This window comes from Scyliorhinus torazame, chromosome 11 (genome assembly GCF_047496885.1).
Source record: "Scyliorhinus torazame isolate Kashiwa2021f chromosome 11, sScyTor2.1, whole genome shotgun sequence".
NCBI lineage: Eukaryota > Metazoa > Chordata > Chondrichthyes > Carcharhiniformes > Scyliorhinidae > Scyliorhinus > Scyliorhinus torazame.
Window position 1 is genome coordinate 26,191,376 of NC_092717.1, and position 17,587 is coordinate 26,208,962.

The window sequence follows — 17,587 nt, forward strand, 5'->3', positions numbered from 1 at the left end:
CGCAAACACAGGGAGAATGTTCAAACTCCACACAGACAGTGACCCAGAGCTGGTCCTGCCGGTAAGGGAGGTGGTTTAATTCACTCCAGCAGAACCGGCATTACAGCAGCGGGACTTCAGCCCATCGCGGGCCGGAGAATTGCCGGGGGAGGGGAGGGGGGGGGCCTGCCGACCGCCGCGATTCCTGCCCCCATCGAATCTCCGATGCCGGGGGATTTGGCGGCCGGCGGGATTCATGCCGCACCCCCGGCGATTCTCCGACCCGGCCGGGGGGGGGGGGGGGGACCTGAGAATCCCGCCCCTTATCTTTGCTGTAACCTTTTATGTAGCACCTTGTCAAATGTCTATTGAAAATCCCTTTACTATCCCACCCTATGCTTACCAAGTTGGGGGAAATTAGGTCAAGTGGTAGAGCGTTGGTTAGCACATGAGAGGTTGTGGGATTGATGGCCACATCCTCCATTTTGATTGGGCGGCAGTGGCACAATGGTTAGCAGTGCTACCTCACAGCTCCAGGGACCCAGGTTCAATTGTGGCCTTGAGTGACTGTGTGGAATTTGCATGTTGTCCCCATTCCTGCATGGGGTTTCCTCTGGATGCTCCACTTTCCTTCCACAGACCAAAGATGTGGAGGTTAGGTGGGGTTACAGGGGTAGGGCTGGGGAATGGGCCATGGTAGGGTGCTCTTTCAGAGGGTCAGTGCAGATTTGATGGGCAGATTGGCTTCTTTCTGCACTGTAAGGATTCTACAGATACGAGTTTCTCCAGCTAAATATGTCAGTACATGCCTGCCCTTACCTTGCACTAGATTCAAACTCTCTAAAGCCTCTTTGTTTTACTCTCACTTGCCACCTTCAAAACCCTGAGAGACCCATATATTTGAACGTCTTTATAATATGTTCTACTCAGCACCTACCTTGGGGGGGTGGGGGCAGGGGGGCGCGACCCATTGGGGGACGCGACCCAGTGGCTGGAAGACGTGACCCAGTACCAAATGGACTTTGATGAGGCACTGGGGGACATGTCCCGGTCTCAGATGGGAATGGCCGAGGTGTTGCAGCTTGTCCCAGTCACCGGTGGGCATGGTCCAAGCACTGCAGGGCACAGCCAGGTGCATCGCCGAGGGTGTCAACAGAATGGTGCAGTCATCAGGGAGCCACCGGGGCTGGCAGAGCCAGATGACACGGGTGCAGCCGAGTCTCGGTTCAGCTACCCCTCCGTCCCGAAGTGAACCCCAGGGTCTGATGGGCACCGATCGGGAGGAGTGGGCGATGGGTGCCAATTCAGACCTGTCACATGGGTGGTGTTGGTGGCCACCGGCTCCCCAGAATTCCTTCCCTCTGATGAGGCTGCGTGTCAATCAGCACACGGGAAGGGCAGCACAGCTGCGCATGTGCCGCTGTCAAGTGACCGGAGCCCTCTGACCCCCAGAGGACGCCCGCCAGGGGCAAATGGCACAGGATGTGTGAAACAGCTGGCAGCCTCCACCTCTGAAGTGCATTCTCGGGACACAACTGGACAGGTAGAAGGTAGAGCAAGGAAGGCCAAGCATATTGAATATCACGGAGGACACCGGGAAGGGAGGGTGAGGGTGCTGGGGAGAGTGGGGCGGCACCATCTGGAGAATTGGGCAACCCTTCACCACATGCCTCTGTCATTCTCTTCTGCAATAAGGGCTGGCCTCCAAACTCTTGGCCCATCACTCCATCTGTCCTGCAGTTTCCAGCTCCTCCTCTGGTTCATCACCGAGACCTTCCTCCAGCTCCTGCTAGTCCAGCACCTCATCATCCTGGTTCTCCTCTTCGGAGATGGCCAGATGTTCCGCATCCCCCACCTCGTTCCACTGCTGTACCAGGTTGTGGAGGGCAGAGCAGACCACCACCATCACAAACTATTTGGCACCTGGTGCGGTTCTAATTTCCGGCCTCTCCTATTATTTACAGTCCTTGTTTCACTCGAACGAGAGCACAATGATACTGGAGAATCGCGCCCCGTGTGTTTTTGCTCTAAAGGATATCAGATTTGATGTCTCAGGATGCTAATAAGTCAGGTAACTATATTTCAGCTCCCAGGTATTTAGTATTCTGCTCTTCTTAAAACAGTACAACATTCTTTCCTTTTGGTCAGTGGTCTGGTTTAATTCCCAGACAACTGCAGGAAACTCATTCATCCCCAAGGAATAGTTTAACTCGTTTCCAATCTTTGGGGTGAAATCAGTTCAGAAGTATGTCAAAAACAATTCCTGTTTTTAAAAACACAATTTGAACACGTCCAATTTCTCAAAGCTACATTCACTAAATATACATTTTCAAAGTTAAAGTGTTCGCTTTACACAGCCGGTGTCAAATTGTGTTAGCGAATTTATAGGCAAGATGATAAATTGAAATAGATTAAAATGTTAATTGTTACATTTTCTTCACAAGTCGATTTTAGACATCACTGAGTAAGACTAACCTATATCAGCTGGAAGCAATTCTTCTAACAATGACTAGAAATTCAGTAACAAGGTTCCAAGTGAAGTATCTCAATTAGGGAAGTTGTATTTTGTTAAACTGTCAATGGGCACCAATTAGGGATGCGGGTGGATTTCTGCTATTGATGCTCCCACGTGCAAGGTCCCACCCTCCCGCCCCCTGGTGTTTGATTCAGGTATAAAAACTCGACGGAAAAGACAAGCTTCTGTTTTAAAGAAAACAACAAAATGGGGAAAGAGAAAACCCACATTAATCTGGTAATAATTGGTCATGTAGATTCTGGCAAATCCACCACTACAGGCCACCTTATTTATAAATGTGGCGGCATTGAGCGGCGCTCTATCGAGAAACTCGAACAAGCAGCTGTCCAGGTAGGGTCACTCTAACCTGCATTTGGCAACTTTATTTTGCTACTTTACATGTTTTGTATTTCTATAAGTAATGCGTTCTAATTTTTGGTTGCGCGTAATTCTAGTATAAATACAATGTCATGTCTACAAAAAGTGACTTTATTCCTCTTCCCAATGAGATGGAAATATTTGTACTGTTTAAAATTTAATCTCAGCTCCCAGGTTATTTCCACAGATTGGGAAAGGATCGTTCAAATACGCCTGGGTCTTGGATAAGCTAAAGGCTGAACGGGAAAGAGGCATAACAATTGATATTTCACTCTGGAAATTCCAGACCCAGAGGTATTACTTCACTATAATAGATGCCCCTGGCCATCGAGACTTTATAAAGAACATGCTAACTGGAACATCTCAGGTAATTCTGATCAGCCTCTGTGGAGGGAAAATTACAACAATGTTTTCATCCAGCGTCGTGTCGAATTAATGTCTAAATTTAGTAGCACTTTGTGATGTTGCTCTACAGGCTGATGTTGCTCTTCTGGTGGTGTCTGCCGCCCCGGGGGAGTTCGAAGCTGGCATCTCCAGGTCGGGTCAGACTCGGGAACATGCCCTCCTAGCTTTCACCCTCGGAGTGAAACAACTCCTCGTCTGTGTCAACAAGATGGATGTAACTCAGCCGCCGTACAGCCAGAGGCGGTTTGAGGAAGTGTTGAGGAATGTGACCGTTTATATCCGCAAGATTGGCTATGATGTAGGGAGGGTCCCTTTCATCCCCATCTCTGGCTGGAACGGAGAGAATATGCTGACCCCCAGTCCCAGGGTAGGTGTTCAGCCTTCAATTCAAATCTGGATAGTGGGTTACTTAAACAGTTTTAACAATGGAACGGCATTTGAGAAAACGAGATTGCAAAGCTGCAATCTCTCTCTTCCTCCCTCCCCCCGTTGCACTCTGAGGATTTATATAGAAACCGGGATGTTCGTCGGGGTCAGATTTTTAAATGGTTTTTACTATCCAGTTATACAGCCGGGTTTATTCCGCTCCTAATAAACTCTATTGTAGATGCCTTGGTTCAAGGGCTGGAAAATCAAACGGAGAGAAGGCCACGTGAATGGCCAAACGCTGCTGGAAGTACTGGACTCGATTCTTCCTCCTGGGCGCTCCTTGAACAAACCCTTGCGTTTACCCCTCCAGGATGTCTATAAAATCGGAGGTAAACCCCGTGCAGCGCTGGGTGAGAAATGAAATAAGGGGTCTTTGGGCGGGTCAGAGGTTCCAGAAGTTGTATAAATGCACATCAGCTAAGATGTTTCCCTGGTGTAGTTTTCAAGAAACCTTTGCAGCCAATAACGTGTTTGGTGCCTTCAATTAAACTCAAAAGTGTGACAATCACGATCTCACAATCGGCAAGGCTGGAACCTGGGTCCTATTGGGCAGCACGGTTGCACAAATGGATAGCACTGTGGCTTCCCAGCGCCAAGGTCCCAGGTTCAATTCCTTGCTGGGTCACTGTCTGCACGTTCTCCCCGTGTCTGCGTGGGTTTCCTCCCACAGTCCAAAGATGTGCAGGTTAGGTGGATTGGCCATGATAAATTGCCCTTAGTGTCCAAAAAAGTTAGGAGGGGTTAATTGGGTTATGGGGATAGGGTGGAAGTGAGGGTTTAAGTGGGTCGGCGCAGACTCGATGGGCCGAATGGCCTCCTGCACTGAAAGCATGAACAGGGAATAAACAGGATGGGTAAGGTGGGCTCAACCGAAAGGGCTTCAGGCAAACCAACGGAGGGGAAATTAGGAAACGTGCAAATTTTGGCTCCTGATTTGTGTATCTCTGCATCAAATCAGCTAAAGACCACAACTTCTTGCATCAGAGGTGCCTGAATTATCCTAGGAAGGCAAAGTAGTTAAAATTTTAATGGGGTCAGCAAGCTGTACAGAGAGTGATATTCAGTCCAAAAAGGCACTCTGCCATCCACACGGTTGTACAACATTGTCTGAATTGCAGTGCTAACATAATGCCAGGTAGCATGTCCTAGTGATGGGCTGATAAAATCAAACTTTTTTTCCTCCTCCCCTCCCCTCCCCTCCCCTCCCCCTCTCCTCCCCTCCCCCTCTCCTCCCCTCCCCCCCCCTCTCCTCCCCTCCCCTCTCCTCCCCTCCCCCCCCTCTCCTCCCCCCCCCCCTCTCCCCTCCCCCCCCCCCCCTCCCCCCCCCTCCCCCCCCCCCTCTCCCCTCCCCCCCCCCCTCCCCCCCCCTCTCCTCCCCCCCCCCTCTCCTCCCCCCCCCCTCTCCTCCCCCCCCCCTCTCCTCCCCCCCCCCTCTCCTCCCCCCCCCCCTCTCCTCCCCTCCCCCCCTCTCCTCCCCTCCCCCCCTCTCCTCCCCTCCCCCCCCTCTCCTCCCCTCCCTCTCCTCCCCCCCCTCTCCTCCCCTCCCCCCCTCTCCTCCCCTCCCTCTCCTCCCCTCCCCCCCCTCTCCCCCCCTCTCCTCCCCTCTCCTCCCCTCCCCCCCCTCTCCTCCCCTCTCCTCCCCTCCTCCCTCCCCCCTCTCCTCTCTCCCCCCTCTCCTCCCCTCCCCTCTCCTCCCCTCCCCTCTCCTCCCCTCCCCTCCCCCCCCTCTCCTCCCCTCCCCCCCCCCCCCTCCCCTTTGTAGAAACATTTGGAAATGTTTCTACAAAGGGTGTTGGATGGCTGTTTTGCAAACTGCAACAGAGAACTGAGCTTGGAGGTGTTAAGGGATTATAGGGTAAATTGCATTGGGTTGCAGATCAGATTTGAGGCTAAATGGTCTACTTTTGTTAGTGTTCAGTTCCATTTCGTCTAAACTACAAAGATCAAGATGTTAAGTGATTCTATTACATGTCTTTTTAAGGCATTGGCACAGTTCCTGTTGGAAGGGTAGAAACTGGAGTTTTGAAGCCTGGTAACATGGTGACCTTTGCTCCAGTGAACTTGACAGCTGAAGTGAAGTCTATTGAGATGCACCATGAACCTGTTGCTGAAGCTTTCCCTGGTTTCAATGTGGGTTTCAACATTAAAAATGTATCTGTGAAGGCTATTCGTCGTGGCAACGTGGCTGGAAATTGCAGAAACGATCCACCAACTGAGACCAACTGCTTCACTGCCCAGGTTTGTGACTAGCCAGCTTTAACAGGTTAATTTCCTTTTTTGAACGTGGACTAGAACCTAGAAACTCCAATTTTGAGCTAAGGCGGAACGAGGAGACTGACTTGATTAAATTTAATCCTGTGGTACATTTTGAACTTAAATGTTTCTGGGGGTTGGATGAGGGATTACGACTGAAGCAAGAGACTAGGTTATTTTGTTGGACTGTACTTTAGGAAATGCAAGTTATATTTTGATGGACTTCGGGTGGTGCAGTGGTTAGCACTGCTGTCTCATGGCATCAAGGCCCCAGGTCGCTGTCTGTGTGATTTTCATTCTCCCAGTGTCTGTGTGGGTCTCACAACAAAGATGTGTAGGATAGGTGAATTGGCCATATCTTTTGATAGACTTCACAAACCACAAATTCTTGAGGATCAAGAGTTGTCAAAAAAGTGTCTAGTCTTCAGTAAAAGACTTGGGATTTGCCCTTAAATGGTTTACATGAGGTTGACCATGATCAGCACTGAAAGTATGCTACCTGTTGAGATTGTCAATAGCAGATCCAAGGCCAAGAGGGGAGCTATCCAAGGTAAGAGAAACCAGATGATTGTGAAGTGAAGTTGTGATGGTATTGCCAAAAAAGGGACTTTAACTTGATGCTTTGAATAAAGCAACATTGGTTTGTCTTGCCTGTATACGTTGCAAGCTGGATAAACTGGGGGCAGAGAAGCTTTTGCATCCTTGTGCTGTATTGGAGGAAGGCATGGACTGTGGAGACTGATCACTTTCATAGCCTGACATAATTGACAAAGTAACAGCAATTATAAGTTGAACTATATAAATTGGAATACTTGTTTCTCTTTGCAGATAATTGTACTCAATCATCCAGGTTATATCAAGGTTGGTTATTCTCCAGTGGTGGACTGCCATACTGCCCATATTACTTGCAGACTTTCTGAGTTTAAGGAAAGGCTTGACCGACGTTCTGGGCAAAAATTAGAGGATAATCCTGTGGTGCTGAAGTCTGGGGATGCTGCCACAGTGAAATTTGTCCCAATCAAGCCACTTTGTGTTGAAACCTTCTTTGAATACCCACCTCTTGGTAAGTGCGATTACCTTAATGCCTTGAAGTACAGGCACAGGTAAATTTCACATTCAAACTTGTCTTTGCAGTATCATAAAGTTTAGTATGTGAGAATTTCAGCTCGGCATCAGAACACAAGCCATCATTCACCATTTATTTTCCCCAAAGTAGTGTTTAAAAAGTAGAACGTTCTCTGGCAATTTGGTATTTGGAGCTGGCCTTCTTGCCCAAGGATTGCCTGTAATCAAAAACTGGATGAAACAGCCAGCATGTATGGCAGGGATCCAGCCTGCCATATGCTGGCTAACTCATGGGAAAAATGTACGCTAGGGTTCCTGAAGGAAGTTTAATATTGCGATATTATGGATAAATGATATGGCAGGGTTTGTCAAGTTGGAGAGGATAAAGTTTGCCTTGAGAGGGTCTGCGCAGGGGTTCTACAGACGGTGGCAACCGTTCCTAGACTATCTCGCGGAGCGTTAGATGAAGGTCGGACAGCAGCAGCAGCAACCCGGGGGGGGGGAAGGGGGAAGGGGGGCTTTATCTGGGGGGCATTTGAGCAAGAAAACACATGAATGATCCGGAAAACTGACATGTACGGGAGGAACCCAATGTACAAAGTTCTGTATTATATTGATTTGCTGTGTTCATGTCTTGCTATGCAAGCTTTCTTTCTTTTTGTTACGGGGGGGGGGGGGGTTTGTTTGTAAGATTGAACATTTTGTTAACCAATTCTTAAACATAATTTAAAAAAATATATATATTATCTCTGCTAGTACTGAATTTGACTGTTTTGCTTGGGTTCCTGTTAAATCGGGGCCAGAAGCACTGAAGATTTCCAGAAGTTGTACCACCATCTACAGGCAAACAAACCTACCATTTCCATAGAGAAAATATAATTTTCCACTGTCTCAAATCTGTCAATACTGTTGTCCAAACTGTTGTTGCATCTTGACTGAATATATTTGAACAATATCAATTTTTACAAGCTGCACAAGATATAATTGATTTACAGCACAAACTGTTAAAGGCAGAATATTAAACATGTCATTTTATCTGGTATTTTGGGGTTTCATCAATGACTGTTGCTAAGTATTGTGCAATATATAAATGCTGACAAGCTGGGTAAGATCATTTCACCTGTATTAACCTTTTTGAAACCCAATCTTCATGCGCAGAATGATTTTACTTGTCCTGTAGTTTGATTCTTGTGCAATTAAATGAACCAACTCCGGATGAGTTGGTTAAGTGTGAAGCTGAATTTATGGCTGTTAGCACGCAGATGTCCAGACTACATACAACCCTTAGTTAGCAAAGCATTTAATTAATTCCTTCATTTTGCAGTCAGCAGCAACAAATTCACTGCACTAGATAGTGACACTATCTAAATTATGCTGTAAATCCAAAACAACCCTAACACTGCAGAGAATTTGGGGTGTACAGCAAGCAACTGCACTTCATTGGGTAAGCCCTAATATCCTCCTGTGCTACTCCTGTAGCAAGGTTGTGGAGGAGCAGTGCAACTGAACCTTTCTAAACTCCTGTGTGCTGATGCTGAAATTGGGTCTGATTACTTGAGCAGCTAGTATTGATGTACCTGCTCATTGTTCTTGGCACAAAATCCAGACTGCATACTGTTCTATGCTGGTCCCACCAAGGCCACTTCTGATGAGACATTAAACCAAGGGGATCAGGGGTTATGGGGAGAAGGCAGGAGAATGGGGATGAGAAAATATCAGCCATGATTGAATGGCGGTGCAGACTCGATGGGCCAAGTGGCCTAATTCTGCTCCTGTCTTATGGTCCAAGTCCCTTTGTGCGTTTGCAGAGGTGTGTAAATCCTATGCCACTAGAGCAAGGTGATTGTCCTTGGTTCTCAACATCCAACAGTTAGCCATTTCATTATTCGGACCTGACCTTGCTGTGTGGAAACTGGTGGCAACATTTCCAAGAGACTGTTTTAGGATGTCCACTGGTCATGAAAGGACTGTTCTGCCCCTCATCCTGATGTAGATTTGACATGTGATCAGGGCATTCTAAGGTCTTAGCATAATTTTATTGCATATACAGTAACTCAATCTCTTTTTTTGTTGTTGTAGGTCGCTTTGCTGCCCGAGATTTAAAGCAGACTGTTGCTGTTGGGGTAATTAAATCTGTGGATAAAACTTCAAGTGCTAAGAAGTTGATACAGAAGCCAGTTAAAGTATTCTAAATATAATTTGGTACTTGAGCAAATAGAAGTAGCAGATCCTTTTTTTAGTTTGAAATTATTTTGTTATTTGGTGCAATGAGCTGTTCTGCACTAAATTAATGCTTTCACCTGTCTGCTACAAACAATAAACTGTGTGCATAGGATATGTGGTGTCGTCTAATCACCTTCTGCGCTGTAGGTTTCACATTTTCAGTTTTGGAAATGTTATTGCAATCTGTAGAGTAACAGCCACCAATCGGCACGTGCTACAAAAACCTTGGTAGTGTGTTAATTCTTCAGCCAGGGAAATGCAGCAATAGTTGACAGCCTAACCGCAAGGTGGGGTTTGGCTGAGGGTTGGAAAGAGGGCCTTAAAGTAACCGAATTAGTATTTAGAGGCATAGGAACAGGATCAGGCTAGTCAACCTCTTCAGCTTGAATGGAAGCATACCTGTTGGTCAATTCATTTTATTAATCTTTGAATGTCTTTAATTTATTTCTTTACACTCAACACCAGACGAGGTCTTTTTACACTGTTTGATAATTCAAATTTCTAATTCCCTGTACCCTCAAGTGATTATGTGCCCCTCACTCCAATAGGCATCTGATAGTCATGCAGCCATCATAATCCTCCCAAGGCTCATATCAGCTGAGATGCCTGAACTGCTGTAAACCTGCTACAACTGCAGCATAATTTCAAGTGCTAGCAGTCATTTTTGTACCTACCGATTTGTGAACACTGCTAATTTAAAAAAAAACCAACTTGTCTTCATGCCCCTAGACAGATTTCACCCTTGATTTGGGAAGGGTGTTCCCATGGTGAGGTTGTGGGTTGGGTAGTCCTGAAAGAAATCTTGACCATTTTCTGTGACTACTGTAGATGCTATGGTGTTTAAACTGATGGTGTTTATATAATTGACTTGTCCTCGTGTCTAGCTTCTTGAATTGCTGTTGTAATGCTACCCATGTGAATATACAAGCAGCCTATTCCCATAAAGAAGTCCATGCAGTAAGTTAGCTGAAGACACAGCAAGTAACTGGCAGAAGGCTGTTATCTCTGCATTCTCATCCACCATCTTAAATAGACAGGACCATCCACCATCACTGGCAGAAGCAGTTGCCAGAGCTACTGTGATCCAAGATGGATGTGGATAGGACTGTTAGAATCATAGAATCTACAGTGCAAAAGGAGGCCATTCAGCCCCTCCAGACTGCACCAGCCCTTGAAAAGAGCACCCTACTTAAGCCCATGCCTCCACCCTATCCCTGTAACCTAACTGTTTCGGACATTAAGGGGCAATTTAGCATGGCCAATCCACCTAACCTGCACATCATTGGACTTTGGGAGGAAACCGGAGCACCCGGAGGAAACTCACTCAGACACGGAAACTGCAAACTTCAGACAGTCGCCCAAGGCTGGAATTGAACCCGGGTCCCTGGAGCTGTTTAGTGCTAATCACTGCTGCCCCATTTCTTCCCATTACAAGTGACCATGCAAAAATACTTGGCTGGATGCTTTGGGATATCTGTGGTTGCACAATGTGACACAAAGGCATTTTTGTATTTAATTCTATACTGACCCAAGCTTTCCAGCTGATCCGAAGCGAAAAACTGACTGATTTCACCTTCCTATACTTTATACTTTAAAATGACTAAGTGTGGCCTTTTGGAGAGTCTGGTTGATTTCTGCTTTGGGAGTCCTGCTGTACTCTTGTATTGTTAACATGTTATCATCTTTATATTAGCTGCCTTGAGATTCTGCAACTTGGCCCCTATTATGCCTAGTAGATAGATTGTTTTGCAGTGAGATACTGGTTTGAGAGGATAGGTAAGTATCATCCCTTCATCAAAATGGGCATGAGCTGAGTTGTGGATACTCGGTTGATGAATATTTAAATCCATTTTACCAAGGATGCAGGTGTCATGTGGGAAGGTGCAACATGGTAAAAGGATCAGATGACCTGCTCTTATTTGCACTAATTGCATTTCTGTCTAGCTTGCTGTTGGGTGAGGTTACGTAAGTAATGTGTGCAATCCTTGAGAACTTAGTAGTCTGGGTAACTCCATCATTCTAATCCTTGTGGTTTTATGTATCAATAAGGATAGCAGTCTTGTTTCAGTGAGGTTGCACAAGCTGGGTGAGCTCAAGAGGAATCCTCCTTCAGTGTGATTTGGACAAGTTGAGTGAGTGGGCAAATGTATGGCAGATGCAGTATAATGTGGATAAATGTGAGGTTTTGCTACCACCTTGGTAGCAAAAACAAAGGCAGTGAGTAGTGTGAAATAAGACCTGGGTGTCCTTTACACCAGTCGCTGAAAGTTAAGCATGCATGTGCAGCAAGCAGTTAAGAAGGCAGATGAAATGTTGACCGTCTTCGTGAGAGGATGGAGTACAGGAGCGGGGATGTCTTGCTGTAGTTGTAGTTATAGTCTTGGTGAGATCGCACCTGGATACAGTTTTGGTCTCCTTATCTAAGGAATGATCTTGCAATGGAGGAAGTCCAGCGAAGGTTTACCAGACTGATTCCTGGGATGGTGGGACTGACTTATGAGGAGAAATCAAGTCGTTAGGATTATATTCACTTCTGGTGACGGCATATAGGAGAAGATCACACAAGATAGTGCCTGCCAAAGTTCTTGTTTTTTTGGTCCTTTTTGCCTAATTCCTTGGTGAAATTTGACAAACCCAACCATCTACTTGTATTTGACGAAGCATGTTAAAAGCCACAGAAGGGTACAAGTGGTACTGCTCTGACAGAGCCAGAAAGTAAAGCTCCATGGGAGGGAAGATGGTGGAGGTGACCTTGGTGGGCATGGCTGCTCCATCACAATGGCAACACTGACTGGGATAATCAAAGCCAATTTGGTAAATACTTTGAAAGGCAAGGGAGGTAGATAGAGACCCTGAAAAATCTAGTGGTGCTGGGCCCAATAGAAGGGCTTTGAAAGCCAAGAAAGAGCACACGTTGCTAAAGGGGTGTAAGGGATTTTGTGGCATAGCGGCCAGATTGCCTCACAGGAAGCAGAGATGCTGATTGGTGGAGGAGAGGAAAAGGGCCCTAAAGGCACAGGTGGTGGAGGAGAGGAACAGGTCAAGGAGACAACCTCCAAGGAGTGGGGCTGCCAGAGGGAGTGGAGGGCCCAAAGTCAACCAAGTACTTTCCCCAGATTTTTGCATTGTGGGGTTTGGACAAATGAACAGATGTCCCCTCCTGAGCTGGATAGGGCCCCTTGAACAGTGGAGGTCTTGGGCCAGTGAGTCACCAGTCGTGATGTTTGTTTTCAGTTTCCAGAAGTCCTGAAATGATCAAAGAACCAGGGTGTGAGGAGGGAAGGAAGCAACATCCAAATTTATCAAGATGTTGGGGCAGAGCTGGCAAAGAGGTGTGCAGCCTTTAATATAGTGAAGTCAGTGCCATATAAAAGTAATGTTTTGAAGTAATGTACCCAGCAAGGTTGAGAGTTGCATATAACCATCACTTTTTTTCAATAAGACGTTGGAGATGGAGGCTTTTGTCAAGGAATAGGGACTTGGACTTAATTGAAAAGGGTTTAGACCATTAAGACATAGGAGCGGAAGTAAGGCCATTCGGCCCATCGAGTCCACTCCACCATTCACTCATGGCTGATCATGGTTTGAATGGAATGTGTTGATGAAATGAGATTGTTTTGGTTATTTGTGATTTATTGTTCTTTATAGGTGTACATGTTGTAGGAGGAGGGATAAAGGGGGGCCAGTAGTTGAGGGAACTGGTTTGGGCAGCAATATGGACAATATGTGGCCCAAGGTGAGATGTTGCGAATTGTAAAGTGTCTTTCTTTTGCAGCAGGGGCAGGCGGAGTTCCTCTTTAGGTGCAGTCCCTGGCAGGTGTGGGGAAGAGAAGGGTGGCGATCTTACGAGCAGATGGGGTTTTAACTGGTGAATGGGAGTGAAGTGATGAGGGGCTGTGGCCTGTTGGACCAGGTTTCAAATGTGCCTGGTGTTGGGAGGAGGCAGTTTGCAGCAGCTTGAGTACAGGTGGAGTGCTGATGGTGACCAGGGGGTTTTCTTGTCTCTCCTTGTTGGTGGCCATCTTGGGTGCACCTTGGTCTGAGGAACCTGGAGTAAGGACCGGATAATTCCTCATGGGGGGGGGGGGGGGCTGGCTGAGACCCCTGGCAATTTTAATTAATAAAAATAGTTTCCCAGTGGGAAGAGTTGTAGTGTACCAGGGAGGTAGGTATTTGCTAATTGCGAGGATGCTGGAAGATAAGTTGGTGGTGCTGGTAAATCTATATGCCCTGAATTGGGATGAGATTATTGGCTGCGATACCAGATCTGGACATGCTTCAGTTGAGATTCTCAGGAGATTTGAACTGTGGTTTGAACCGGAAATTTGACTGGCCGATGCCTTCAGGGGTGGCAAGGGTGTTGGTGTTTATGGAGGGGGCAGATCCATGAGTTTATGCACCCTGGGTGGGGTAAGGAATTGTTTCCCAGTGTAGTCTGGACTTACCAGGCCCCATCTCGGAACTGAGCATGTCAAGGGGGAGTATAAGTTCACTTGAGAGGGCGAGGGAGAGATCAAGATCAAGCTGGGATGTGAGAATGAAGGGGATCAAGGAAATAAAACTTTGTTCCTTGGCAGGCAGTTCATGAGCCTAGAGGAGGTGGGAAAAGTAAAGTTGGCACAGGAGTAAGGGTTTAGGTACATGGAGGTTTGGGACTTCGCACTGGCCTCTTTGTTCCTGGAGTTGGTTCTGTCAGCAGGAGGGGGAATTGTTTTCTCTAAGGGGGGAGAATAAAGTGTCCCTGGAGGGATTAAGGAGTGGAGGAGGAGCTGTGTGGTGTTGTACTGGATGAATGCCTTGACTTTGTGTGCAAGGTTGAGGCTGATACAACTGAAAGTAGTATAGTGGGTGCACCTCATAAAATTAAGGAGGTGGAGGATGTCTGTGAGCGATGTAGGAGAACCGAACGGTGTGCATATGTTTTGGTTGTGCCCGAAGCCGGAAAGGGTTTGGAGGATGATATTCAGTACAATGCAGCCTGGTCCTCTAGAAGCCATATTCAGGATGCAAAGTTAATGTGTGTTATATGCAGGGAAGCACTGGCAAATGAATTTAAAAGCCCTTAACTTCAAAGACATGAGGACAAACCTTTTTATTGGTGTGGGTCCCAAAGAATGACTGGTTGGAAAAATGTCCTGCCCAAAATAGTTTGAAAAACAGATTGTAGAGGGCTTTTATCAACAGCCTTCAAGTGTACTACATCCACTGACTTTTGGTGGCTGGTTTAGCACAGGGCTAAATCGCTGGCTTTGAAAGCAGACCCAAGGCAGGCCAGCAGCACTGTTCAATTCCTGTACCAGCCTCCCCAAACAGGTGCCGGAATGTGGCGACTAGGGGCTTTTCACTAACTTCATTTGAAGCCTACTTGTGACAAGTGATTTCTTCTTTCTTTTAATTCTGTAAGTAGCATCTACAAAAAAAACCTCCCAGCTTCATCAAACATGATTTCAAGTGCCCATCCAGGGAAGCAACACCATCCTGGAATCACACTTACTGTCATAGAAATGCCTGTTTATTCTCCTAACTAATCCCATATCACTATTGCACTTCCATTAATCTTCCTCCCTGCCTGTGCATCACCCATGTTCCATGGACTAGCCTTTGGCTCCAGTTCCCAAACTAGGAAATCAATTAGCAAGCAAAATGGTCACTACCTGCCTAGTTTTCTTAAGACTACTTTATTCAACCTCCAGTACTTTTTTTTTTTTTGTACAATGGAGGAAGCTGATTGGTGGGTAACGGGCAAGTTATTCTAATTGTAATATGGCACTAAGTGGAATGTGGGAAGTATTGGACGCACAAATGTCCTAGACAAACATGTCTGCAGGAAATGTCACTTGCAGCAGAAGCTTCAGCAATGCTGGAGTCACTTGTGCATCTCTCAGATGGAGAATGGTGGCTAGTGTTTGGGAGCTGGTCACACCACTTAGGATCAGACAGGCATAGTAGAACTTTTATATTTAAAAAAAAAAAAATTAAATTAGAGTACCCAATTCATTTTTTCCAAATTAGGGGCAATTTACACCTACCCTGCACATCTTTGGGTTGTGGGAGCAAAACCTGTGCAAACTCCACACTGACAGTGACCCAAAGCCAGGATCGAACCTGGGACCTCGGTGCTGTGAGGCAGCAATGCTAACCACTTCACACCATGCTACCCCAAACTTTTGCAGAACTCTAATTTGAATAATGGGTGCTTTTGTGTGGAAGTGGCTTTGTACTGTATAGTAGAACTCTTTAAGGGGAGAGGAGCAGACACCATAGCCTTTGCCTCCCTGACTACCTGCTGGAGACTCCTGCTTGGCTGGAGATCATCCAATGCCACAGACTGGCAGCCTGACTTAGCAGAATTCCTCAAATTTGAAAAGATAAAATTCTCTATTAGAGGAAGGCTTCCACCACACGTGGAAGCAATTCACCAGCCTGTTTCAAGATCCTCTTTCCTCCCCCCCCCCCCCCCCCCCCGACCACCCCCACCGACTTATCTGCCAGGTCCCACCATGTCAGACCATGCGTAACCCATGCCGGCAGGACTGGCCAAAAATGGATAGCCGCTCGGCCCATTGGGGCCTGGAGAATTGACGGTGGGGGGGGGGCCACTGCTAACAGCCCCCGACCGAAAATCAGCACCAGAGAATACGGCAGCCGGCGTCAGGGTGGGATTCACGCCGCTGCCCCCCAGGATTGCCCTGCTGGGTCAGAATCCCACCCCCTGTAACTGATCACTGGGGGGCTCTGCATCTGTGCGCACATTCTTTATACACATTCTCAATTTTAAAAAAAAAATTTCCTCGTATCTATAGGATATCCCTTTAATACTGTGCGATGTTCCTTGCAATATTATTCATGCAAAACCAATAAAAATACTTTTTAAAACTCTCAAATTTAAAACTTCACAACTAATGGCAATTTGAAGTACATAACCATTTGCTCTTCAACGCCCTGATCTAATCCTTAACACTTCATCCCCTTCCCATGTCACTTTCTCTTTTGGATATGTGTTGAAGTGCATCGCTGTCAAAAAATACAGCATTACAATGAAAAGATTTTGCACTCAATTATGATCACCTACACCAACTCGTTTTCAGACCAGCTAAGTTCAGGTGGCACCATTCTCACCTTCAGTTAGAAGAATCTAGTCCAACAATCCAGTAAAATGGAGAGGTACTGTCTTTAGAAATGTTGACATAAATGTTGAAGATCCCAAGACATACATGCAGGAAATGAATGGTATTGTGCACTTGCATGTTCAAAATCTATTTACTTGAAGCAAATCCAGTGAATCTTTTAAATGCCATTTTAACAGCTTGGTTTGTATACATCCAGAAAGATCCAACTGGAAATAAGTGAATACCACCTTTGTTTAAATGTATGAAAAGAAACACTGTTGTCTTATGAGGTGACTTTCTCATTTTAACAACAGCTTGTTGCACATAAATGAAACTAGCTCAATAGCTTCTAGCTATTTCGGATTGAAAACAAGACAGCATTTAAATGAGAACTTAACATCTCAAGATGCTACCTCCCAAAATAGTGTACGCTGCAATTCAGCAATAAAGTATGCATTAACAAAAGTCAATATTAATACAAGGCAAACACCACTTAAAGTGCATTACTCATAATTATAACACACTAGGGCTGATTTTATAACCTGTAATTTTGACAGACTCTCATCACCAAGGCATATTGGGAAATTCTGGGTGTACGCCCTATGATTTTCTGTCCATTGAAATGAATGAAAGATTGTGGGGAGCATGATTTCCTGTTATGTAAATCCAGCACAATTGTTGAAAGTTTAGATTTATAAAATAGACTTAACTATATTTTGATTCTCAAATTTTAACACTTTAGAATCTACATAAAAAGGGAATTGTTATTTTCCAAAAGCTACTTAAGATGCAAATCTGATCAATGTATGGTAAAGTTTTCTGCTGAAAAATGAATATCTGTATGGCATCAACGTACTTGAGTTAACATTTTTGATGTGTGAAGCATTTAACAATATTTAATAAAGGTGGATAAGATGCAAATTCACTGAAAATCATACTTACTATGAGTAACTTTTAAAATTAAATCCAATTTCAAATTTTGCTTAATACATAGTCAAGTTGAATATTATAGAGCGCTTTAATTTTTCATGTTGACCATGACTCTGACAAAATGATTTAATGTGAAATTAAGGTGCTCTTTACTTCTCTTGCTGATGTGCCCCTTTTCTCCTATAGAACAGGCAGCTGGGGAAAAAAAATCAAAGGAACGTGATGGTACAAATTTCATTCTACTATTTGGAATCCAGTAGTTAATTCTTAGTCATCAGCAAAAAAGAAAACCCAAAGTTAG

General features: G+C 45.7%; 1 protein-coding gene across 2 annotated transcripts; it reads left to right on the forward strand.

Annotated features, from left to right (window-relative positions):
• Positions 1–2,664: 2,664 nt before the first annotated feature.
• LOC140385183 (elongation factor 1-alpha-like) lies at positions 2,665–9,359 on the forward strand. Of its 2 annotated transcripts, none has more exons than XM_072467063.1 (7): positions 2,665–2,845; positions 3,060–3,239; positions 3,348–3,644; positions 3,885–4,056; positions 5,688–5,944; positions 6,788–7,022; positions 9,104–9,359. In XM_072467063.1, exons 1-7 carry the CDS (start codon positions 2,702–2,704, stop codon positions 9,214–9,216), a joined length of 1,398 nt encoding a protein of 465 aa, XP_072323164.1. In that variant the 5' UTR covers positions 2,665–2,701; the 3' UTR covers positions 9,217–9,359. The 2 variants fall into 2 exon arrangements, with proteins under 2 accessions (XP_072323164.1, XP_072323165.1); XM_072467064.1 differs by having other exon boundaries at positions 3,885–4,035.
• Positions 9,360–17,587: the final 8,228 nt, after the last annotated feature.